Genomic DNA, 25288 nt, shown 5'->3' on the forward strand with positions numbered 1-25288 from the left:
GGGACGGCAAGTGTTGATTATGGCAGGACGTGCCTGCTGCCATAGATGAAGCTTGGACTTATCCTCCCACTTTCTGATATTGCCTCTGTCTCGTCACCACCCTCTTCCGGGAATATAAGAGTTTCCGCTGGCAGGATTTACAAAATGGCTGCATTATTAACGTCATCTCGAGGAAGATCTCATCTTGTGAGATGTTTTGAAGCGCTTTGCGCGCAGAAGTTGTCATCTACCGGATTTGAAATTAGGAGGAAAGAAGTCTGGGAATGCAACAAGGAGGGCCGTGGGCACATCCGCGTCGCCGAGCTTTGCTTGGCATTCTCTGCTGGGACGCTATCCAGATCGCCCTTGAATATTTCCTTACCATCGATGTTGGACATCCAGCTGAGTCTGTGAAAGGCTTCGTAGACAACGTTGAGGCATCAAAATGAACCACGCGGCACGACGATCTGGCGCTTGTGTTTGTTGACTTCTCTTTGCACATCGTCTCAGCAGATTAACTAGTGCGAGGGAGACGATGGCTCGGGACCACATCCCGCTTTTCTTGTGGAACATCACAGTCGTGAAAAGAGAAGAGAGGAAAAGGGGAGGAAATGGCAGAGAGCAAATAAAAACGAAGCGGAGAGGGCAGTGTGAAGGACATAGCCGCGGTGGCTAAAACGGCATGGCGATCGTGAAATCACAACACTGCATTCAACAATATACAAACGCGGAGTGGCGATCCGTGGCCGACCGATGAAAAGAAGCACATCGTATACCTGGATGTGTAGAACAACGAAGTGCAAGACGAAGTTGTACGACAATAAAAGGGTTGTGCGGCCGTGCAAGTGATGCAAGCGATGTGTGTTAGATGCAAGACATCATCAGACCAAAGTGCCTAAATGTCCTTGTAGTACCAACAGGCCATTGTCATCTGCAGACGAGGTGGAAGGCGCAAAAGTTGGTCGCCAAAACCGCCGATGTCTGTTGTTCGCGAACCGTCTTCTACAACGTGGTATGGCTGCTTTCTGTTCTCCTCTCTTTTTGTTTTGCTTTCATTTTACATCATCTCTATCGGTCTGTTGGTTGGCTTCGCCTTCCAACACGATATTCATCCTCTCGTTGTGGTGAGTAACCATCTTTCTGGCCGCAATCTCTTTTCCAGCGTGTCTTTAGCCTTTATGTGGACATGTGGCGAGTGAGAAATGCAGGAGCAGGAAGAGCAGGAGTGCCTATTTGCCTGAAACGCTCCAACGCCCATTTCGACGTTGTCCGGTGGTCCGCGTTGAAAATGGAGCGGCAAGCAACAGTCCATAAAGTAATAGGCAAGAAAAAGAGGCAATTATTATCGCAATCCCGACAATCGCAGCCATAACAAGGCGACAATTTAAGTACGTTGGCGCACGATGCTGATATTGACATGCGCATTGATATTGCTTCGCCAAAGTACGCCCGACTTGCGCGACCGGCATGCAAATCGGTATTTCATAGAGCAGAAATCAGAGCAGAAATCAGAACAGAAAGTAATCCATTAAACCAAGTAATCCATTAAACCAATCTCGCTCGTATTGGACTGTACGCAATTCGTCGTGGTCCCGGGAGAGATGGGCAAATTCGCCCCTGGCACCTCCCCGTTCACGCCGCACCCGGATTCCAGGCTGCTTGCTGCTGTCGGCCTCTTTAATTCACACGACGTTGATTTTGCACATCTTTGGCACAACTGCAGTCACTAAGCAAAGGCGCCGCAAGGACGCCTCGCACGACCGAATTGCAATTTGACATCCGTGCTGCAATGAAAACAAAATGGAAAGAACGAAAATAACGATACCCCGGGTTTGGGTTGCACCTGTGGCTCCCAGATTCGGACCTTTGAGTTGATAAACCACTCGGTTTAAATGTTTGGACCGCTCGGCGAAGAGGCTTCGGGCAGTGGATGTTTGTACAGGTGGACGACACCGCCGCAGGGTTTGGGTATTGGACTTCTAGGCTATGACAACCTCTGGGCACTGCATGATGCGTGTTGCGTTGCTGAGTGTTGGCCTCGGAGAGTTGATGAACTTATGACGATCTCGATGTAAGCCGTCTAGTCCAACCGTAGTTGAGCACGTCCCGACCTAGATCAGCTCGTGGTGATGCTTTGCACGTGTGGAAATTCTTGACCTGTTGTGCAGTATGAACTGTCGACTTTTGAGTTATGTGGAAAATCTGCAGTTGTTATGCCGGCGACTCCTGTAGCTCATTTTGTGAAGCGAGCCAGGTATGCAACAGTCGTTCACTTTTGGCAGTCTTTGTATCCCCAAAGGGGTAATAGGAAATGTGTTTGAATTAAAATAATGATATCGTGGCCTCATTGTGGGCCGTCTTGAAAACAGAATTGCGCTTCGTAAAAAGGGCAAACACGGATTCCAAAAATTAATTCCTTCTTAACACAGTACCTTCTCCCGTCTTCTGTCAGGGGTGTGTAATGGTCTCGTTGATGTGCAGGTGAGAATACGAGAGACGAAAGATGAACAAAGTGTCATCGAGTCGAGGGGTGGGGAACGGGGCGTTTGTATGGTGATGATGAGAGACAGAAGAGGGAAAGAGAGGCAACCAGAAGGAATCGATGAGTTCATAGTGGCAGTCGACAAACGATCATGAAGAAGAGAATTGAAACGCAGATGGTAAGAAGACCCTATCTGCTGGGTGGAAAGAAAAAACAGGGAAGTGCGCTTTACAGTTCCCCGTGAACAACCTCGGTAACGGCCGCCGCGGCCCCTTTGGAAGTGGTGGCGTCCCAGTTGAAGAGCTCCACAATCTTGTCAATGTGCGCACCCATGAGCCAGGCGGCACCAACCATCAAGCCACCGACAATCAACAGCATGGCCACGACAGCGCCAACCAGGATCAGGCCATCGCCAATCGGCAAGGCCTTGTCGTCGGCCGAAGCCGCCTTCTTGTTGGCCTGGATCTGCTTGATGTCATCGGTGGGGAAGATGGACTCGATGAACTGCTCAATCTTGCCGCACTGCAGGCTGATCTCGGTGAAAAGCGGGTCGCGGGGGTCGTTCTTCTGGTGAATGCGGCGGACGTAGCGGCGGAAGACGTCGCAGACGACACGCAGGTTCTGGGTCGACTCGATCATGAGCTGGCAGGCGTCGCCCTTGGTGATCTTGAGATGGCTGTGGAATATCGCGGGGTTGCGGAAGACGAGCTCGAGCGTGGCAATGGCCATAGACTGAGGGATGGCGACAAAGTTGAACACACTCTGGTCGCGGATGCCGGCCATGTAGAACAGGCACTCGTCGGCGTGCTTGAGGGCGTTCAGAACCATCTCGGACGAGCACTCGAGCGCCTTTTGGACATGCACAGGGTTGGAGGTGTCAAACATGTCCTCCCACTTGTCGACGTGCTTGCTCCAGATCTCCTTGGGCCAAAAACGGCGCTTGTCGACAAAGTCCTCGTGCACGTCGCGGATGATGTTGGTCTTTTGCAAAAACTGGCCCATGGACTCGGTCAGCTGCGGGCGCTGCAGCAGCGCCGGGTTGGCCAGCTTGGACTCGACAAAGAGGCGCGTCAGGCCGTCACCGACAAGGCCAGCCACGTAGTGACAGTACAGCTCGTAGTCGGCGATGCTGTTGACCCCATTGGCGTTGTGCTCGGCATTGAGCGCGTAATCGGCCATGCCGTTGCCCATCTTGGTGGTGATGTCGCGAACGATGGCATAGTACTCGGGCTTCATGCGCTTCAGCTCGACAATGACCTGGTCAAAGTGCACAAGCAGCTCGCGGTCCTTCTCGTTGGGGCCGCTCTCGGTGAAGGTCCAGCCGTCAATTTCCATGTTGGAGTCGAAATTGCGCAGCAGCGGGATCTTCTTCTCGTTGGGCAGGGTCATGTCGTCCTCGATGGTGTCGAGGCCGCGGAGGGCGAGGTAAAACAGGCAGATAGGCATGAGCAGCTCCGGGTTCAGCTCCTTGATGACGGCGGCGAAACTGCGCGACGTCAGGTCGAGGTACTCGAAGCATGCCCGCTCCGTCGCCGACTCCTTGGACGGGTCACGCACATGGACAGGGTCGTGCCACAGCTTCCTATCCCAGGTGTTAGCTAACATGCCTCAAAGAAAAAAGGAGGCGCAAACTAGTACAGCACGCGAGCTTTGACACATACCATTGGATAATTGACCGTAGCTGCTTGGGGTGCACCAAGAGGAACGCAATTTCTCCTGCGGACGGCATGGTGACGTGTGTGTGTGTGTGCGTGTGTGTGTGTGACGATAAAAAAGAAGAAGAAAGGAAGATGAGAGAATGGAAGATGTCGAGCTGTCTGGAGCTTGCAAAAGTCTCGGGCTGAGGGCTTGTTACCCTTTGCAGCTTCCGAAAGGGGCAACTCGCAGGTTTTTGTACTTGTGGGTGTTGCCAGTCGTACTTTCCGCCGGAGCTTTGTCCCTCGTGGCAATGCGGAAGGAAGGAACGTAACGGTCTTTTAGATAGGAGGACGGGGCGGACGGTGATAGATCGGGGGAGGGGGATGCGATTGAAACAAGGTTAAGGATGCAAATAGTAGAGAGGAATCCAGAAACGAGGGCAGAAATCGACCACGATACAAAACTACGGGCGGAAAAAACGTGGCCCCGGCAAAATTGACGACCTGTGAAAGTCCGGTGAAGTATTGGAGCGAGATGACAAGGAAGAGGGGAGGGAAAGAAAGCTGTGCCCGAAGAAGGAAGGCGCAGCCCGATCAATGAGGCCTGCAGCCAGTCACCGTTGGCCATGTCCAGTAAAATGGAGTAGCACTCGGGGTTACTCCGCAGATACTGGATGAATTGGCAAGGACGAGTGAATCTGTGGAGACAGAAAGCACAATTGGCCAATGGAGCCACGGGTAAGCCCCTGAAGAAAGTGGGGGCAGCGAAGAAAGTCGAGTTTTGTGATGCGGCAGATCACCAAACAGTTGGGAACCGAATAGGAAACACTTTCTTGGGAGAGTGAGCCACAGCGAAGAGAAGAAAGTGGTCAAGGAAACAGTTTGGACATTTGTCGTTTTGTATGATCTTCTGTTTTGGTTCGAGTCGTTTTTAAGGGACTAGCTGGGGAGCATTTTTGCTCTTTTTCGTATGTTTTGAATTTAAGAAAATTATTACTTTTAAATGAGTTATGAAAATATTTTAATGTTGAATTTCTTTCTTTTCTTTTCTTTTTTTATTAAAAAAATACCGTATATCTTGTTCATACTGATTCTGTGGAAATCAAAATTTCTACATGTCACTTGGTAGACCTCGACAATCTTTCATTTTCTTCGAAGCACCAGACTCTTGTTCTCCACTTGGATGTTCTACTGCACCTGTCAAACCAACCCGGCATGTGCCACCTTTACACGACACTCCATCTTCTACTTAAATATTGATCTTAAGAATAGGCAACATATCCGCTGGCTGGTCTACTTGGATACGAGGTCAGACATCGTGAATGTTTGTAGCCCACTGCCATCTGTTTATCTGCGGTGTTTTTGAATAGTAGCACCATTCAACAGAGCTCGAATGGTTTCTTTCACGTACCGACAATACGATTCAAACAAAACCCAACTTCCATAGTTACAGCCCTGCGCACAGGCACCGTTCGTCTGCAGCCTCGTGCGGCCATGGTGTGGAATGACCCAAAGACAGTGCGAATACAGTGCATTTATACTGTATTCGCACAGTTTCTGTAACCAGGTTTAGGCTCGTCTTAATGCAGGTTGATTGTGCAGGAGAAAAGGCGGTAAGAGCTACCTGCAGCATACGGTCAGTGAAGACGAATGTGATGATCAATTCACCTGTACTTCCTCATCGTACGTTTCTGCTATGCATCTGATGTGGAATGTGCTGTATTTCGAGAGAATGGACGCAAGCGGTAGTGTGTTTCAGCAAGCTTACAAATTAATACTGCCGGATTAATACAGTGCCCTAGGGAGCATTGGAAATCAGAGCAGTCGCTGATGCTCTGCAATACGAGCTTTTTCAGCAGCGTAAACCGCCACTCTGCGCAGAGCCCCTGGCCACGCCCCTTTCAGTACTCGCTGTACTGGGCTAGTGGGCGGTCTCGCCTAGGAAATTCCGTATTGGAAGATTTGCCCCTCTTCGCCCACCTTCTGCTTGCTCTGTAATAGATCGGCGCGCCCTTCTGTCACCGTGCCGCCCCCATCATCAGCAAGCCACAACTGACCCCTCTATTTTCTACATCTGGACCTGGAGTGCACACCATTTTACACCTCTGACCAGCCTCCCAGTACTTTCAGCAGCACGCCAGTTCCACAAAAGGGCCCCTTTTCTTCTCCTCACCGATTGTTTGCTGTCCTCTTTTCCCTCTCCCTCTTCTCTTGTCCTCCTCTTTTGTGTTCTTGTTGTGCCTTGTCCTCCCCAACACTCGCTTTCTGTTCTTGTTTGGTCCCTTGGTCAATCACATCCTCCACGCTTTCTTTTCTCGTTGAACTCCATTTCCCCACCCAATCCACAAACTTCACAATGGCTGCTCCTCTACCCGCTCCCACCGGCAACCGCTTCCTCATCTGGGGTGGCGAAGGCTGGGTCGCCGGCCACCTCAAGAGCCTCCTCGAGAAGGCCGGCAAGGAGGTCTACACCACGACCATCCGCATGGAGAACCGCGAGAGCGTCGTCGCCGAGATCGAGCGCGTCCAGCCCACGCACGTCCTCAACGCCGCCGGCAGCACCGGCCGCCCCAACGTCGACTGGTGCGAGGACAACAAGGAGGCTACCATGCGCTCCAACGTCATCGGCACGCTGAACCTGGCGGACGTCTGCTTCCTCAAGGGCATCCACATCACCGTCTTTGCCACCGGCTGCATCTACCAGTACGACGAGGCCCACCCCTGGGGCGGCCCCGGCTTCACGGAGACGGACGCTGCCAACTTTGACGGTAGCTTCTACTCGGAGACCAAGGCCCACGTCGAGGCCATCATGAAGAACTACAAGAACGCCCTGATCCTGCGCCTCCGCATGCCCGTCAGCGACGACCTGCACTCGCGCAACTTTGTCACCAAGATCTCCAAGTACGAGCGCGTCGTCGACATCCCCAACAGCAACACCATCCTGACGGACCTGCTGCCGGCCTCGATCCTGCTGGCCGAGCACAAGGAGACGGGCGTCTACAACTTCACCAACCCCGGCGCCATCTCGCACAACGAGGTGCTGTCGCTGTTCAAGGAGATTGTCCGCCCCAGCTTCACCTGGAAGAACTTCTCGCTCGAGGAGCAGGCCAAGGTCATCAAGGCCGGCCGCAGCAACTGCGAGTTGGACACCACCAAGCTCATCACCAAGCTCAAGGAGTACAACTACGAGGTCCCCGAGATTCACGCGGCCTACCGCGGCTGCTTCGAGCGTATGAAGGCTGCCGGCGTGCAGTAAGCGTGTAGTGCGTGTTCGAATGGAAGGGGCCGCTATCGCGCGGGACTTCCTTGACCGACGAACTGACGGACACGGGGCTATGTAATGATTTCGCTCTGTGTGGAAACAGTTAGACAAATATAAAAAAGGCTGACGAGCGAGCGCTGGGCACTGTTTTGTCTAATGTCCATGTTTGGATGATTTTGCGATTTTTGTTCTCTCTCTCTTTTTGGCAACTAGATATCCTAGAGACTCTTCCTGACAGGATGGACAGTTTTTGACTATAATATACACCAGCGTGTAGATTTTTCGTTCATTCTTCAGACTGCGATACATTGCAAGTATTCGAGTGTTTCTATGCCGTGCTCTTGTTTTGTTGTGGGCGTTTGACTCGAGCCTGGTTATAGGACGATGGGAGAATGGAGAATGGCAACCACGTGATGTTCCACGTGACCATCTTGCTTAGGTTTTGTCTGTAGCGGGGCATACTGGGGCGTACTGGGTGGGTAGGCAGAAATTTAAAATAAAAACGTTGCCTTTCACAAGGGAGCGCCAGGGCCGTTCCTGCGTGATGACGAAGATGTCCTATCCGGCAAAAGTCGCTTGTTCTCTTCCCAAATGCTTAGTTCCTCAACGTCACATTTCGCAGCCCAATCCCAACTCTGCACCCATTCGCTGCAAACGACACCAATAGAGCGTGCTGGGCTTGACAAGAATTTTTTTTGAGGCGGTAGCGATTCACGTTTCCCCTCGCCCCTTTTGAGGTAGAGCTCTTGTTTCCCTACCGCCACGACACCAACGATAAACAAACTCGACGCTGTGACGATCTGACCGGTCCCGGCGATCCCGACACCACCCTCCCCTATTCCGGCCCTCCCTTTTTCCCAACCCGCCCGCCATGGTGGTCGACACCGCCTACTACGACCTCCTCGGGGTCGCGCCCACGGCCACCGAGCTCGAGATCAAAAAGGCCTACCGGAAACAGGCCATTGTCCACCATCCGGACAAGAACCCCAACGACCCGTCGGCACACGAAAAGTTCCAGGCCATAGGTGAGGCGTACCAGGTGCTGCAAGATGCCGACCTGCGCAAGGCGTACGACAAGTACGGCAAGGACGCCTCCAAACCGTCGGAGGGCTTCGTCGACCCGGGCGAGTTCTTTACGACCATCTTTGGCGGCGATGCGTTTGTCGACTGGATCGGCGAGATCTCGCTGATGAAGGACCTGACGGCGACCATGGACATTACCGTGTCCGAAGAGGACGAGGCGGCTGCGGCGGCCGCCCAACACGAGGGCGGCGACGGTGCTGCGGGCGACGAGTTCCCCGGCACAGAGGAGGCGGTCAAGGAGAGCATGAAGACGGCCAAGGCCGAGGAGGCCGCGGCGGAGGGCGAGGCGCTCGGCGCGGAGAGCGGCCACGTCAAGCCGCCGCCGCCCTACGTCGCCGAGGAGGACCACCACGGTAAAGGCGAGCCCGTTTCGCCAAAGCCAACCGCAGGGGCAGGGTCAGGGGCCGCTAAGTCGGCGGCGGCCCCGTCTCCCTCGACCTCGGGCAGCAACACGCCCAGCCGCCACGCCATCCCGATCCGCCCGGCCCTGATGGACCGCCCCTCCGACGAGGCGGGGGCGTCGGCCGCCGCTGCGGGTGTCAGTGGCGATGCGGTCGAGGACGGCAGCGGCAAGAAGAAGAAGGGCAAGTCGGGCCTGTCGAAGGAGCAGCGCGAACAGCTGGCCGCCTATGAGAAGGAGCGCGCGCGTGTGCGTGAGGAGCGCGTGGAGACGCTGGTGCGCAAGCTGCAGGACCGCGTGTCGGTGTGGACGGAGACGGACCGCGGCGCGGATGTGACGCGCGCGTTCCAAGAGAAGATCCGGCTCGAGGTGGAGGAGCTCAAGATGGAGTCGTTTGGCCTCGACATCCTGCACGCCATTGGCCAGACGTACGTGTCCAAGGCGACGGGCTTGCTGCGCAGCCAGAAGCTGTTCGGCATCAGCGGCTTCTTCAGCCGGATGCGCGACAAGGGCACGCTGGTCAAGGACACGTGGAACACGATCAGCTCGGCCATTGAGGCGCAGCAGACGATGGAGGAGATGGCGCGGATGGAGGAGCGCGGCGGCGAGGACTGGACGGACGAGAAGCGGGGCGAGTACGAGCGGCGGGTGACGGGTAAGATTCTGACAGCGGCGTGGCGCGGCAGCAAATTTGAGATCCAGAGCGTGCTGCGGGACGTGTGCGACGCGCTGCTGCACGACAAGAAGGTGCCCCTCCAGAAGCGGCTGCAGCGCGCCGAGGCGCTGGTTCTGATTGGCGACGTGTGCAACCGGGCGCAGCGGACGCCCGAGGAGGAGGGCGACTACATGGCGTTTGAGCAGCTGGTGGCGGAGGCGGCGATGAAGAAGGACAAGGAGTCCAAGAAGAAGAACAAGGACAAGGAATCGAAGCGTGGCTGGGCGCGTGGCAGCAGCAACAAAGAGCCAGGCGAGCCGTCGGAGGGCAACGACGCCGCGTTCCGGGCAGCGGCCGCCGAGGCCGCTGCGGAGGCGCCCAACGTGCCCCGTTCTTAGAGACGCGAAACGTCACAGCGCTTCCGGTGGACTCGGCCGGAGGCTTTTACGTTTTGAGTTTCGTTGGTTTTTTGGTTGTCTTGTCAGGCGGCCTTGATTGTCCTGTTTGATTCATTATAGCCTGGGGCCGAAGGAGGCTGTTTTGCTACTTTCGCCTTACATTTTCTTTTCCTTTTCCTTTTCCTTTTTCTTTTCCTTTACCTTTTTCACCGCTTACGCTCATATGATGCTGAGAATCTGCATTATTTTGTTAACCTCTAGGCGTGTGCTCCTTGACCGTCGACCCTCCCCTCTAGTTACACCCATACATACATAGTTTTCCTCCCTCCCTTTTTCTGTCTCTGCTCCTTATAGTCTTTCATCATCCCCCACCTGTCTCTGATGACATGGCATGCAGTCTTTTGACCCTGTTCGATAATCACACTTAGATATTTCTCATTTAACCTTTTACAAGTCACTGATAGCCATCTAACCCGGTGACTGTAGGAGCCCCGTACGTATTTGTGGCGCCATGATCTGTCTGTGACTGAAGCTATCTCAAATTTCTGGTGGCTATTCGCTGCATTATTATTTTTATGTCGCATCGGCGCACAGAATGCCGAAGATTCGTGATTTGAATATCCAATTTCCCCGGATCGTCGCACATTGAACATAGCCCCTCTTGTCTGGCATCTACGTCACGAATGACTGAGACAATGGTATTGTCACGCTGCATCTTGTCTCAAGATAAGTCTAAACCCTCGAGTCTGGACACACAGATCGCTCATGGTCATCACTCAGTCGTTCATGTCCATGTTTGCTTCCAAACCACACCGCCAGAGTCAGTGGGCCATTGGGCGTCGACAATCTCCACCGTTCGCGCTATTATCCGCTTGCTGCCCGAGTCGGTGGAGTACATTGAGTACCTGCAGATGCCCGTGGATTGTGAGTTCGACGTAGTCCGTGCAATTGTCCGGATGCCCGCTCCGCGAAAACAACAACACGAAATAACAGCCGGATAACGCATGACGCGATTTGCCTAGACTTGGCCGAGGAGAAACACTGGTGCAAATCGTGGGGTGCTATTGCAGGCATTGAAGGTTTGGAAGCCACACTAAAGCCCCTATATTACAGGGCATTAAGTAAACAAAGGGACGCTGGAGCCGGCCGCTAAGACTATGTAAACAAAAGAAACTGGGAAAACGAGGGAAAAAAGGGGACGGAACGGCAGGGGACGGCAGAGCCGGTTGGTGACCCAAAAAAACATGGGATGAAAGTGTCTAAATCAACATGAAAAAAAGCCGAGAGCAACTCGAGATGTCAAAACGAGTAAAATAACACGCCATCACGTTCCATTATTGCCCAGGATGTGCCCAGAAATGCAATCACAACAACAGCGCCCTGGAATTGCATTCCGATCGGCAAGGGCCAGTCACGTGCACATAACAGGGCATCCTTGCTGTTTTGGTGGAGATAGCACAGACCGGCGGTGTATTGTTGTAAAGTTGGTGGATCTGAGCACTGGAGTCGAGCTTGGCCAGGACGGGATAAGAAGGGATGCAAGTCCCAGCCTCCCACACCGCTTTGTTGGAGAGGGACCGACTGCAGGTAAAAGGTCTATGAAAAAAAAGTACGAAAACCACCAGGGAGCCAATCCACGGGAAGCGGAACGGGCAACAAGGGCGAAAAAAAATACAGAAAAGTCACACCAAAAGTCATTACCAAATTCGTACCACCAAAACACGCCAAAAAGACGCCAATGGGCGCCAAAACCCGCTAGAAGAGCACCAAAATAACGCCCGGCAGCCACTATGCGCCGGACCAACACCACCACACCACAACATCACCCGCCACGAACACCGTCCAGACTGTCCATCTCGACGGCGGCAAAATCAACAACAACAGCGACAAAGACACCTGCCGCATTCCGACCACTGCACACCAATGCGTCGCCGCGTGTGCCGTTGCCACCGCCCGCACGACCGCGCCGTCCAGCCTCGACAATAGGCATCGACGCGAAACGAGCGTCCTCGACAGTTTCGGCTGTTTCTTCGGCCTCTTCAGCAGCCTCCTCGTCCGTCGCCTCGACGGCAACCGCATCTCCTCACATCAGGGCATCCTCGCGGCTTGCCACCTCCCCGTCCAATCGGCCGCCTGCTACCAGCGCCACGCCGCGTCTCGCTCTCCGCACCCGTGACGGCAATGCCGCGCTGTCCCAGGGACCGGCCACGCCTCGATTCCTAAAGCCGCCTCTTCCGTCTCCTGCACCTCGGTCGACGCTCTCCACGCTCTCGGCCCTGTCGTCCTTCTCGTCGGCATCCACACCATCGTCTTCTCCCTCTGTCGCCATGGGCTACGACAAAGACACGCCGCGCAAGCCCACGCTGGCCTCGCGGCCGTTCACTCGCGCTCCGCTGACGCCCAAGATCGCTGCCTCCTCGACATCGTCGTCCACAAGAACGCCCACCCTCAGCTCCAACAGCTCCACCACCCCCAACGCCCACACCGCCTCCTCGCCCTACCAGACTGTCACCGTGTCCACGCCACTTGCCCGACGCGTGACCGGCTTGTCCTCTGCTAGCAGCAACAGCAGCCACTTCTACAGCGGAAACAACGACGCTTCATCACCGTCCCATCTCAATAATGTGACACCGCGGTCGGGCGCACGCCAGAGCCGGGTCGACGGTGGCAGCACCACGCCGAATGGCACGCCCGGCGGCCACGGCTATGGATTGGGTATTGGTGTCGGGGGCGCCGGCCACAACGCCTCGTCGGCCGCCGACCCTGACTCCAAGTTCTTCTACGCCAGCGACGCCAAGTCCTCCATCTCAGCGGCCCCCTCGGCTTCTGCTTCTGCTTCACACAGCACGCCCAGCCTCGCCACCAACGCGTCTGCACGCCCTGCGTCGACCTTCTTCTATGCCAACGGCAAGTCGCTGCCGCCGGCCAACGCCCACCCACCATCCTCGACGTCCGCCTCGACGGCGGCTTTGCCTGCGCATGTCCCGCCGCCCATGGCTTCGCCTGCCCTCTCCACACCTGGCGCATCCGCGCCCAAGTTTATCCACGCCAATGGCGACGCTCTCGAGCGGAAGCTCTCGTCGTCGTCGTCCACACGGCGGGCACCCGCGACACCCGCCACGGCGCAGCCAACATCTGCCGCTGCCGCACCTGGCGCGACTGGCGGTTCGGCGCGGCCCATGTCGCCCGTCAAGATGGCGGCTGCATCGCCCTATCCCTTGCAGAAAAGCCTGTCGTTCCCCGTCGTGGCACCAACGTCGTCCGCCTCATCCTCTGTCAACGGCAGCACCAGTAACACCAGCAACGCCAACCACCGCCCGTCTGTTCCAGGAAACCTGTCTCTGAATGGTACCGCAACTACAGCCGGCACGGCACCCCTCGTTGCCTCGCCTGGCCCCGTGTCGCCCGGCAGTGCCCGTCTGGATGTGCTGTCTCGTCCGCGGAGCAACTTTAGCGCCAGCATTGGCAGCATTGGCTCCGACAACAGTGCCGGTGGCCACTCTCGTAACGGCAGTCTGACCATGGCGGACCCGCCGACGGTTGCGCGTCTGTTGCACTCCTCCCAGCCGAGCTCGGAGGCGCCGTCACCGGCCTCGGCCCAATTCCCCGCCTACCCTTTCCCGAGCGTATCGAGTCCTGGCGGTACATCCAGCCCAAATGCCGCCGCGAGCAGCGGCCTCGCCGCCATTCTGCAAGCCGCCGACGATCTGGCCGAAGACGGTGCCGACGGCAGTGAGGCTGACCACCACGACGGCACGACCGGCGACGAAGAACACGACGAGCTGGGCGACAGTAACACGGGCAAAGACAGCCGCCGCAGCAGCACCAATGTGTCTGCATCGGGCGGCTCCGGCGCCGGCGGCCACACCAACCGCCAGGTCGACGAACTCGTCCTCACGGCGCGGCGCGAGCGCAAAGTCCAAGACTTGGAGATCACCAATGCGTCGCTCGAGGCCATCAACCGCTCGCTCGAGCGCCAGCTGCGCAAGCAAAAGAACGAGCTGCGGCAGTTCCGCCGTCTGTCGCGGTCGGGTCGTTTGTCCCTGGCGCCGTCCACGGGGCCCATGGGTATGGGTGGTGGTGGTGGCGGCAGCCGCGTCACGTCGTCGTCCACGGTCGAGGGCCCCATGCAAGACATGGACCAGCTGCTGGCGGACGACTCGTTCCTCGACGAGTTTGACGAAGAGTACGGGTCGGACATGGACGAGTCGTTGAACGAGGACGAGGAAAACGACGACAACGAAGACGACGCCTCGTCGTCGTCCTACTCGGACGGGAACACCCGCCGCCGACGCGACGAGCGGCGCCTGCAGCTCGACATGGCGCAGCACCGCCAGCTGCTGGTGGACAGCCAGAAGATCAACCAGAGCATCAAGCGGTGCATGAACTGGACGGAGGCGCTGATCCAGGAAGGCCAAAAGGCGCTGACGTTCCAGGTGCGCGTGAGCGAGGTGCAGCTGGGCGGGCGTGTGCTGGCGGCCGACGAGGTGGAGGAGCGCGACAACAGCAGCGCACACCCGGACCCGAGCGCGCACAGCGAGCGGCTGCTCAAGGAGAGCGAACGCCTGCTGGAGGATGGCCATGACGTCCACGATGGCCACGACGACCACGGCGACGTCCTTAACGAACTTGGCAATGACCATTTCAACGAGCGCAGCACGTCAGTTGCAGGTACCAAAGCGGACGCTGCCACGACGGCAGACAACACCGGCGCTATGGTCTCCGACCCGGTCGACACGACGCAGAAGACGACGACGAACACGCCGGCCATCTCCTCTGCATCTGCAGGTTCAACCTCCACCGATGACACCGAACCTACCAGCCGCGACGAAGCGTTTAGTCCAATTAGCCACAATGTACGGACCGTTCGTTTCGACACGGGCAGCGGTGTTGACGAAGCGAAGGACGAGCCCAAACCGGAGGCGCCGATTGGCATCGACAGCTCTTTGCTCGATGGTGGCGCCAGTGCGCCCGCTGTGTCCCTATCGGAAGCCAGCCAGGTCGATGTTGTACCGAGCACGCCCTCCAAACAACCGCCAGCTGCCGCCGCCGTTGACAACACAGCGCCAGTTCTCACAAGCCCCCGTCCAGCTGCAGCCCTGATACAAGGGGACGCCGCTTCCCTGGAGGCTCCGTCGACACCGACACCGACACCACCGGCCGCTGTGACTGCAATCGCAACATAATCGAAAATAAAATAAAAAAAGAATGCCCACACCGGCGGACACTTTGTCTTCACACGTCACTCTTTTCACACAAAACCAACCTTACAATTTCCTATGCCTGTACTACCACCAGACACGAACGAACGGCAACATCAACACACAAATCACCACTCAACCATTTCTTCTTTCGTTTTAGACTGGGGGACAACGGAACGGCGCAACCGGGGACCAAAATGAAAACCAATTTATCCAACAACAACAGGATCGGGACACATCTGCTAGATTTTCTTTTTTCTTCTTCTTATATTCTTTCACTTCGCTTCTATAACTCCATCTGCATCGCCCAACAACCATATTTGACGACCCGATATCCCACAAGAAAGATGGCCCTTGCCCACACAGCACAGCACATGCGACATGACGACACAAACACCAACACGACAACGACAATGACAATGACAAATGACAGACCGAGACGCTCCCTGAGCTTCAGGCCACACCCACACTGTATATATGCGACACAAGAGCCGTGCCTTTCCTTGCCCTTTTTCTGTTTTGCTATACTTTTTGCGTCTGTATTGCATTTGCGTCTCTGGTTTGGGAGATGAACGAACTTACGAAAAACACGAGCAGCACCTTTTGTTTTGTTATTGACCTTGTCTCTATTTCTGGTCTTTAATATCAACCTTTTGTCCTTTGTCTTCTGTCCTCTGTCTTTGTATCCCATATGTTGTCATTCCGGCTCTTTGTCTGCTTGTCTTTCTGTCTTTTGCTTGCCAACGTGCGTTCTTGTCCCAGGCCAGGCTCTTCGCATGGTCCATCCGTGTCGTTTCTTTATTGTTTACTATTTATTGGAATGTGGGATCATAAACGGACCACCCACACGGGCATGTATATCTTGTATATTGGAGCGATTTTTTCAGCCCTTTTCCTGCATCAACAGATGCCTTCCACGACACCTGCAGGACGCAAAAACAACACACCTCGAACAGATACCCTTGTCTTTTTAACACTTTTCTTTGTCTTTGTTAATTTTTTCTTTTTTAATTTTCGGTGTACTTGAATACAATACAATCATCTGAACAATGCAAAATTGAACAAGTTGACTATTGTAGGTCGGGACTCTGGTCTCATCTTACATGACGAGCGTTGCCCTGAAAAACTGTAAGACGCGCTGCTAGCTGATAACAAGGCCGTTTTAATTGTTACCGACAGGGCATCACTAACCGACCCCAGGGGCATTTCAGCGAGGGGCAAGCCCCAGAACTTTTGTTACAGGGCCCGCGAAGCACCACTACCTGTAGAGCCACTAAATATTGCCGCTACCACATGCCGTTCAGTCGCCACATTCCATACACCTTTTTGTTTAGCGCCGCAGCTCTCATTTGGCTTTGTTCTCCGCGACCAACCCACGACACATCTACACGCCACCCTACGCAGACAATGGGCGTCATCGGCATCACCCTCATTGTTGCATCGCTTGCTTTCTTCGTCATGTACCCATCGACATGGCGTGCCTTGGCGCAACCACTCATGCAATGGCTGCAGTCCGACGCTGCCGACGAGGCGCCGGCGTCGGTGTCTACGTCCGCAACGGACAAGGTCAACCAGGAAAAGGCCGTGATACAGGACGGCCGAGAGACAACGGTCTCGTCCCTGACCTCGTCCAAGACGCAGAAAGATCATGACAGCGTGTCCATGCCTCCACCGCCGCCGCCGCCGCCAACAATACGAATGCTTGGCCAGCAGGACGAAGAAGACGAAGAGGAGGAGGCGACAACGCCCAAGGCAGTCCCCGCGATCGTCCAGGACGGCAGCGCGATCCCGACGTTGTCTCTGTCGGGAGACGACGATGACGACGAAGAAGAAGACGACGACGACTCGGACAACATGCCGCCGCCCATGTTCCCGTCACCCTATTCGGCCCAGCGCGCCGGCGCATCTGCCGATCCTTCCAGGCTGGCGAAGGCGACGGCGGAGCCTCCAGCCTCGACTGCGTCCACTCCGTCAAGCTTTGGCCTCATGGCACCCCCGCCCCGGCCGGCCCTCAGCCGCGGCGCTGCTGCTCTGGCGCCTGTCAATGCAGCCCGCCGCCCGGCCAACCTCCCGATACCCAACCGTGGGCCCCCGGCGTCGTCGCTTCGGGCGCCTGCCACAGCGTCCTCCCCCTTCTCCTCCACCTCGTCGCTGGCGCCCCCGCCGTCCAGCACCACCAAACCCAAAAAACCCTCCCGCAAGGTCGTCTTGGCGCCCGGCCACAGCCCCCTCGACTGGGCCCGCGTCGCCGCAGACCCCGTCGGCAATCGCCTGCGCGGCAGCCTGCCCGCCGACGCGCCGTACCTGCTGCGGGTGACGCCCAGCCAGCTCAAGCAGATGAACGGGCGCAAGGGCCGGGACGCGTGGACGGCGCTGGGCGGCATGGTGTACAACATTTCGCCGTATCTGCCGTTCCACCCGGGCGGCGCGGGGGAGCTGCTGCGGTGCGCGGGCAAGGACGGCAACCAGCTGTTCAACGACATCCACTCGTGGGTCAACTACGACAACATGCTGTCGGCGTGCCGCATCGGCGTGATGGTGGAGGAGCACGCGGCGACGACGAGTCCCATGGAGGAGATGGATTAAGAGGACCGTGGAGGACGTGTACAGTGTACAGTGTACAGTACGACGTAAATGTATATTACGCTCTAGATACCCCCCCGGATAGAATAGAAACAAGGTTAACTCATGCCGCTCTAATCCGTACATTTCCCGTACATTGTCGTACATTTTTTTTGTTCATGTTTTTCTCGACTAACGCGAGCTGCTACCGCCGGCTCCTGAATTTAAACTTGAGCCCGTCGTCTTCGTCGCTGTCGCCGTCGTGGATCGCAATGGCAGCCGACGCCGACCCGGACGCGGCCGTGCCCGACGAGTGGGACGTGGCCGTGTTGTTGCCCGCCGCGCCCCGCCGCGGCCGTTTGGCTGCCGGTGGTGGCGCCGCCGCAGCGCCCGCCGTCGGTCGCTTGGCACCCCGGCCGGCTCTTGTGTCTGCGGCGGCGGCGGCGGCGGCGGCCGAGTGGCTGCTGCTTGCTTGCGTCGACGGTGGCGGCGTGTCAAAAACGACCAGGGACGACGACGTCATGGACAGCGGGTCGGCAATGGATGCGGTGCCGCCACCCGACGGTGTCGTCGCGGCTGCCCTGGCTTGTGAGGCGGCTTGGGTCTGGCGTGCCACGGCCGTCCGGACACCTACTTTTCCTGCGCGTGTCCGCGGCAGGTCGGCTGATGGCCGTGGCGATGTGGTCGACGACATGGTGGATGCTGGCGCGTCGTTGTCCAGGCTGGGGTGATGTTGCTGTTGCCGATGGCTCTGACGTGTGGGACGCATTGTTGTTGTTGCTGCTGTTGTTGCTGCTGTTGTGGCTTTTTGTGGTGGTGCCGCGACTGGCGCGGCAAGTTCGTCGTCGTCATCGCCGCCGTTACCGCCGTCTTCTGGGTCAGTGTCCGGAACAACCTCCATGTCGACGGACGCCGCGCCGGCAGACGCTGCATCGGCATCCATGCTTGTGCTGCGATTGGAGCGTGACGCGGCGGATCGTGTGTCTCGGACAGGCAAGACGTCGGCCGGCGTCAGCAGAGCACTCGTGTCCACTCCGGGTGTGCCATGTCGTCCGTTTCGTGCCGCATTGGCAGTGTTCTGGCGGTGCTCTGGACGATCGTCGCCGCCTTCGAGCCAGTACCCGTCGCCAATGCCGTACTCTTTCGTCTTAGCCGGTTCCAGCCCGACAATGACGCGCGGCGGCGGCCGACCGACCACATCCCCTTGGCGGCGGAACTTTTTGAAATTGCGCCGGCCGTTCCATTCGGGGTTCCATCGGCCGTCGGCCGTACGACGGTCGACGGCCGCGCCGTTCTTGTCTGCCTTTTCCGCCTTGGTCGGCATTCGGACCTCGATGGTTTCGACGAGCGTCAGCTTGCGGATGGCTTCTGCATCCAGACCGTCGTCGGGCAGCTCGGCGAGACGGGCGCGCTCGGCGGCCAGTTTTTGCTCTGCCGCCTCACGGTTGCGACGGGCCTGGTTCAGGATGTCGGCCTCGGTCATGTCTTGTTTGATGGCAACTGCCTTTTTCGCCACTGCTAGGTCAGCATCGTCATCGCCGGCATCCTTGTCGCTGTCTTCCATCCTCGGTACCGGCTCGTGCCCGGCCTCGATACGCCGGCGCTTGACGGCCGCCGCCGTGGGTGCAATGTCGTCCATGACGTCGTCGTTGTCGTCGTCGTCGGCCCCAGCAGCAGCGCGGGCAGCGGCTGCGCCGCGTTTGCTTCGCCGTGTTGGCTGTTCCTGCGGCACGTCGGCAGTGGGATCTGGTTGTGAGACGAACATGTTGTCGTCCTCTTTGTAGGCCTGTGACTGGGATGGCTTGACGTTGGCGTCCAGCGCCGCCAGTGCGTTGGTGCCCAGATCGTCTTCGATGTCGGACGACTCCAAGTCGGCATCGAAGCCCTTGAAGCGGCTCGTTGTCACGCCGCGCCGACCGCGCGCACGTCGTGTGGCCGTCGACGCCTGGGACATGCTCATGCTCGGCGGCGGCGGGCGTTGCGGACCGTCCACGTTGGCATCGGCGTCCACGTCGACAGCGGCGTCGACGTCGACGTCCATGGCGGCGGCGCCCGCGGCCTCTTCCACCTCGAGCGGCCGCCGCAGCATGCTCGGCTCGACGGCGAGAATGGCATCCAGAAACTCGCGCTGGTCAATCAGGCGGTGGTCCAGGCGCAGGGCCACGGCCGTGGTAAACCGCGTGAACCAGGCCACATGGTCGCCCTTGGCGGGGACGTAGCGCACCACCACAACGCCGCGGCCGGCGCTGCCGTCCTCAAACTCGCCCATGCCCGGTTCGCCGGCGACGCCCTTGACAAAGCGCACAAAATCGTCGACTTGGGTGTGGTTGGGCACGACGGCGTCGGCGCCCGCGGGCAGCAAGGCCTTGCCGCGGCCGCTGCTGATGGGCGGCAGCAGGTTGTCGTACTGTTTCTGGTCGTAAAACACAAACGTGTAGCCCTCGAAGATGTTGGCGCGCCGCGGGTCCGGGGCGTAGATGCTGCTGGGGCGGTTGCTGGGCTCGTCCCCGCGGGGCGGCAGGTGGTCGAGGGCGCTGGGCCAGGCGGCGTCCCAGTCGCTTTCGAGGGCGCCGTCGGCGGCGCCGGCGGCGGCCACGACGGCATCCAGAAAGGAGTCGCTGACAATGTAGGCGCCACTGACCAGCGCCTGCAGGCCGCGCGAGGTGTTGCGCTTCTTGGCCACGACGTGCGTGGTCTGGCCGGCGCGGAACTCGGCCACAAACTTGATGTCCAGGGGCCCCAAGTCACGGTGCAGGCGGGTCCAGGGGTTCTGGGGGTCGTCGGGAGCGGTGGCGCGCAGCTCTTTGGACGTGAAGGAAAACGAGAAGACGACGGGCTGCCACGAGATGCTGAAGAGGTCGGCCATGTGGCCCATTTTGATGGTGGTGCGGTCGCCCGTCAGCACATGCCTGGTGCCGCGGATCTGCGTCGTGCCGTTGATGACGGTGCCGATTTTTGTGGCCAGGTCCTCGACGGTGACAGCCGAGCGGGCATCGACGTCGCTGCCGTCGTTGTCGCCGACGGGACCGATCTCGATGGTCAAGTGCTTGCGGGAGATGGTCTTGTCGGAGATGACGAGCTGGCCGGCTGGGGAAGTTAGGACGATGAGAAGTCTGGCAGGAAGTAGGACAAGATGACGGGCAGTGGAAGACAGATACTCACGTTCAGCTCGGGTCCGGCCAAAGATGTAGCGCTTGCCCGGGCGCAGCCACAGCCGTCGGCCTGTTGTTGGCTGTTAGCAGTCGTGTGAGGAAATGCGTGTAAGACGACGCAGAGAGCGAATTACCTTGAAAGGCGCTGCCGGCATTCTCGAGCAGCCACATGGCGGGCGGCACTGGAGGAGGCTTTGACGAGCCTCTGGTGTGGTGTACGAAGCAATAATGTGGCGGTTGTATTTGGAGGGAGAGAAACAGGTGAGGCTGTTCACGGCAAGGCAATTAGTTCACGACCGTTTTGGGGAACTTGGGCAGGCGCGATGCGCGGCACAAAAGTGGGCCCAATCCACGTTCCTTCTCCAGGCACCAACGCGGATGCACGTGATCACTTTTACGATGACAGCTTGTTATGCGATGCAGTGTTTTCTTGTATTTGTTGATGAATGCCTTGTTGCCAATGAAAACCAATTTTTTACAGACTCGCTTTACTGTCCTTCGCCGCCTTCTTCGGCTTCCGCGTGGTGGCCCACAGCCCGTCGACGACCTCGCGCACCGCCTCGGGCAGCGGCCCTCGCTGCATCTCGGCGACGTTGGCCCGGATCTGCTCGACGGTTTTGGCGCCGAAGATGACGCCGTCGGCCGTGCCGGACAGTGCCGAGTGGTGCAGCAACCAGCGCATGGCTGCCTCTTGCGTGGTCATGGGCGGGTCGGCGGCGGCACAGACGGCCTGCAGTCGACGCACAGCGGCATGCATGGCCGGGGTGTCGTAGATTTTGAGGTACGCAGGGAACGCACTGGCGCCATGCCACCGTGTGCGCAGGAGTTCGCCTGGCGGTCCTTGTCCTCGACTGCCCGCTTCACCCTGTCTGTCTTTTGCCGCTGTCACCTTGCCCGTCAGGAACCCGCCGGCCAGCGGGCTGTATGCATAAAAGGCACAGCCGTGGCGGCGCAGCAGCGGCAGCAGCTCGTCCTCGGCCTCTCGGCGCAAGGCATTGTACATGCCCTGCACGACGGCCGGCTTGATGTACTTGTGCGCCTCACAAATGTCGAAGAACGAGGCCACATCGGCCGGCGCATAGTTGCTGAGGCCATACTGGGCGCAGCGTCCCAGACGGACCTGGCGGTCAAGGGCGGCCGCCTGGGGGGCCAGGGGCGTGATGCCGTCGTTGGCGTGGGCGTAGAGCGTGCGGACGCGGGGAACGCGCAGGAGGGCGAGGGAGTGGCTGATGCTGGCGTCGACGAGGGCATCGGACAAGAATGGTTCGCCGGCACGGACGAGCACTTTTGTGTCAATTGTAAAGGGCGTCAAACGAAACGAGTCTCCCGGCAGGCAGGCCGCTTGCCCCAGCAGGGTCTCTGTGTTCCAGGCATTGCCGGGGGGGTAGCTGGCGGCCGAGTCGAGTGTGCAGAGGCCCAGACGGCGCAGTTCTGTCAGTAAAGCAGCGACTTTGGCGGGCGTGTCCCAGGTGTAGGTAAAGGACGTCGCGGTAGTACCGATGCTGCCGGCGCCAAAGACGAGATGCGGCATGGCGGAGGCGCGGTGACGGGCGGGTGCCAAGTGGCAATTGTCGTCAAGGGTTGTACATGTATGTCGATGCGAAGTTCTATCGTTTGCCAAAGAGGGGACGAAGAGACGGGGCTAAGATCGGAACGGCCCCATACCGCTAAAGTGTAAGTGACGAGCGGCCTCTGATTGGCTAACTGGACTACATGAACATGATTCTCTGTTTGGGGCACAACGTCATGTTTGTTGCGTTTTGGAAATGCATTGTACATTGTTTGCAAATGAAAGACAAAAATTTGCTATTGTATCCATGAAAAATTGCCACTCAGCAGGGCTGATACGGACCTGAGCGACCTTGAAGGACTCGACGTCTGCTGGTCAAATCGACGTCGTCCTGGTCGTTGTCGGGGGTAGATGTCGGCGTGGACAAGGCAAAAGAGAACAGACGTGTCATTCAGACTGAATGCCGAGAAGAGCAACTTGTTAGGAGAACATGTCAGGAGAATTTGTCAGAAAATCTTGTCAGAAGAACTTGTCCCTCACATATGTGGCAGACGTGAGGATGAACAAGAACAGATTGTGAGAACAAACAAGGCTTCATGACAACAAAAAAAATGGGCCTTCATTGCATCCAACAATGAACAAATAAAATTTCATTCACACACAAAGAAGCACGCACAAAAAAAAGTAAACAGATGGAGTCGACTTGACCAGTCACAGGTGAACTGTCATCTTGACCTGTTCGTCTGCCGGCGCACGGATGAAGTTCATTGAACAACAGTACGGAACATCATGAACAAGACGACGTCGGTTGACGACGACATGGACAGCTGCCGCACAATACACAATGTTCAAAATGAATCGAGACGCATATATAACTTCAGACAGGATGCCGTCACATTTCCCCTGATGTCTCTAGACAACAACCACAAACACAAAAAACATCACCAATATCACCAGTATCACCAACATCACCAACATCACCCACCACATCATCTCCAGCATCACCATCGTAAGAGATGGCTCCGCCGGCTCCTCCCATGTCCCGCCTGGACACGCTCCCTCTCGAGCTCCTTCGGGAAGTTTTTGACTACGCCTTTGCCGGCGGCGACGATGACTTGGAGTTTGATGTGAACGACTGCTACCCCATCGACCGCGACTACGCCAACCTCGTGAAGCTGGCCCAAGACGAAGAAAGCTCGCCGACTATCCGCGCCATGGCTGTGGAGCAGCAACACCGTATTATATCTCTCATGCTCTCCCAGACGCCCAAGACGGCCGTGGATGCAGTGACTAACATGACTAACCACCTGCAGAACTCGTGGCAAAACGGCGGGAGTGTGCGCCTGCTGCATCTCCGCCGCAACCCGCTGCCGGACGCAGTTGACGAGATGAGCGACGAGCTGCTGGGCACATTCGACGAGATGAGTGACGAGCTGCCGGAAGGATTGGACGAGATGATTGGCGAGCTTCCGGACGCATCCGACGCGATTATGGACGAGCTGCTGGACGCATCCGACGAGATGAGTGACGGTAATGAGGGCAGCGAGGGCGGTGACGACAACAACGACGCATCCAGATCCAGCGCCAGCACCAGCGACGGCGACATAGTGGCAGCCGGCATCCTGGGCCTGCTGCATACGACGCCCGGCCTGACCCGGCTGGTGGCAACGATTCCAGGACTCGGCCAGGCACTGGCTGCTGGCGCCGACGCTGACCCGCCGCTCTTTCTGGGCCGACTCCGTCGCCTGGAACTGTACGAGCCGCACACCGACCCGGCCGCCACCAACACCGCCGTGCTGGACACAAACGGCGCTCTGCTGCGAGGCTGCCCCGGACTCTCGATGCTGCGGCTGCAAGGCTTCTGCGGCGTGGTCTCGTCGACGCTGGCGCCTGCCTCGTCTTCTCAGGCTGCCCGCATGCAGAGCCTCCGCTGGCTCGACCTCGTCGGGTGCTACATCCCTGCGGCCGGGCTCTACAAGATTCTCGACCTCATTGGCCCGCAAATGAGCAGCCTGACGGTCGAGCTCCTGCGGTGGACCTGCCGACCCTCACAGGCCGAGGACGACGCCCAGAGACGCCGCATGTTTACGACCTACGACCTCTTGGACGCGCTTGTCTCGCGCGGGGCCACGACCTCGCTTCGCACCCTGGACCTCCAGCGCAAGAACTTTCCGGTGGCGGTGGCGGCCATGGCGGCCGGTCACGACGACCCGCACGAAGTCCACGAGGACGCCGGCGCCATCAACCGCCTCGGGCCTTCGGTCATGGACTTGCTGCCCGCGTTTTCTGCGCTCACGCACCTGGTTGTGAGCATTGACGTGCTCGACTGGCGCACCGTCGACGCCGGTATCGTCGATTTTGCCGCCACGCGCGCCGTCGCCGGCGCCCTCGTGGCCCAGCTGCCCCCCAACCTAATTGCCCTCACCGTGATGCCCGCCCTGCGCGAGGACGACTTTATGCTCGACGTGCTCCTCTTTGAGCACACGCACAGCGACAACGACGACATGTCGCTCGTCTGCCCGGGCTGGTGGCCCCGTCGCCAGGCCCTGATGCAGGCTCTGATGGCGGCGACGCGGGGGAATGGTGGAGGCGACGGCGGCGGAAGCAACAACAACAACAACAACAGCACGCCCCATCTGTCCCAGCTCGCCTCCATTGCCATTCCGCACGCCTACGACACAATCGAAAACGAAATGGTCGCGTACCCGGCCGCGGCCACGGCTCTCAACGACAACGACCAGGCCCCGACGCCCCACACCGTCAACATGTTCGGCCGCTTTGCGACGCAGGTGCTCGCCTTGGGCCCGGCCGACCAGACGACTGTTTTGCGGTGGAAGAATGGCATTGTGCTTCACACCTACGTCTTGTGAGGGCTGGGGCCTTGAGTAATGCCGCGTCCAAAGGAACAAAGGTAAGTCGAGGAAGTGAACAAGGTGAGTCAAGGTAAGTTTTTCCTTTTTTCCAGTT

At 57.9% G+C, this 25288-nt stretch overlaps 8 protein-coding genes across 8 annotated transcripts; 5 read left to right on the forward strand and 3 right to left on the reverse strand.

The window, feature by feature from the left end:
- Window positions 1-2689: 2689 nt before the first annotated feature.
- Window positions 2690-4190, reverse strand: SPSK_09158 (farnesyl-diphosphate farnesyltransferase; the record flags this gene model as incomplete). Its single annotated transcript, XM_016735737.1, has 2 exons — window positions 2690-4043; window positions 4123-4190. The coding sequence occupies 2 exons, from the start codon at window positions 4188-4190 to the stop codon at window positions 2690-2692; spliced, it is 1422 nt and encodes a 473-aa protein (XP_016587657.1).
- A 2264-nt stretch (window positions 4191-6454) lies between these two features.
- On the forward strand, window positions 6455-7354 carry SPSK_09656 (NAD dependent epimerase; the record flags this gene model as incomplete). Its single annotated transcript, XM_016736228.1, has 1 exon — window positions 6455-7354. One exon carries the CDS (start codon window positions 6455-6457, stop codon window positions 7352-7354), a length of 900 nt encoding a protein of 299 aa, XP_016587658.1.
- Window positions 7355-8231: 877 nt separating this feature from the next.
- On the forward strand, window positions 8232-9896 carry SPSK_09035 (uncharacterized protein; the record flags this gene model as incomplete). The annotated part of the gene is made up of 1 exon (XM_016735616.1): window positions 8232-9896. The coding sequence occupies one exon, from the start codon at window positions 8232-8234 to the stop codon at window positions 9894-9896; it is 1665 nt and encodes a 554-aa protein (XP_016587659.1).
- Window positions 9897-11686: 1790 nt separating this feature from the next.
- SPSK_08397 (uncharacterized protein) lies at window positions 11687-15082 on the forward strand (the record flags this gene model as incomplete). The annotated part of the gene is made up of 1 exon (XM_016734995.1): window positions 11687-15082. One exon carries the CDS (start codon window positions 11687-11689, stop codon window positions 15080-15082), a length of 3396 nt encoding a protein of 1131 aa, XP_016587660.1.
- Window positions 15083-16504: 1422 nt separating this feature from the next.
- Window positions 16505-17683, forward strand: SPSK_09417 (heme/steroid binding protein; the record flags this gene model as incomplete). Its single annotated transcript, XM_016735989.1, has 1 exon — window positions 16505-17683. The coding sequence occupies one exon, from the start codon at window positions 16505-16507 to the stop codon at window positions 17681-17683; it is 1179 nt and encodes a 392-aa protein (XP_016587661.1).
- Window positions 17684-17864: 181 nt separating this feature from the next.
- SPSK_08437 (DNA repair protein XRS2) lies at window positions 17865-20982 on the reverse strand (the record flags this gene model as incomplete). The annotated part of the gene is made up of 2 exons (XM_016735035.1): window positions 17865-20881; window positions 20946-20982. The coding sequence occupies 2 exons, from the start codon at window positions 20980-20982 to the stop codon at window positions 17865-17867; spliced, it is 3054 nt and encodes a 1017-aa protein (XP_016587662.1).
- Window positions 20983-21286: 304 nt separating this feature from the next.
- SPSK_09513 (aflatoxin B1 aldehyde reductase) lies at window positions 21287-22342 on the reverse strand (the record flags this gene model as incomplete). Its single annotated transcript, XM_016736085.1, has 1 exon — window positions 21287-22342. One exon carries the CDS (start codon window positions 22340-22342, stop codon window positions 21287-21289), a length of 1056 nt encoding a protein of 351 aa, XP_016587663.1.
- Window positions 22343-23337: 995 nt separating this feature from the next.
- SPSK_08891 (uncharacterized protein) lies at window positions 23338-25191 on the forward strand (the record flags this gene model as incomplete). The annotated part of the gene is made up of 1 exon (XM_016735477.1): window positions 23338-25191. The coding sequence occupies one exon, from the start codon at window positions 23338-23340 to the stop codon at window positions 25189-25191; it is 1854 nt and encodes a 617-aa protein (XP_016587664.1).
- Window positions 25192-25288: the final 97 nt, after the last annotated feature.

This window comes from Sporothrix schenckii (genome assembly GCF_000961545.1).
Source record: "Sporothrix schenckii 1099-18 chromosome Unknown Cont44, whole genome shotgun sequence".
In the NCBI taxonomy this organism is placed as follows: Eukaryota; Fungi; Ascomycota; class Sordariomycetes; order Ophiostomatales; family Ophiostomataceae; genus Sporothrix; species Sporothrix schenckii.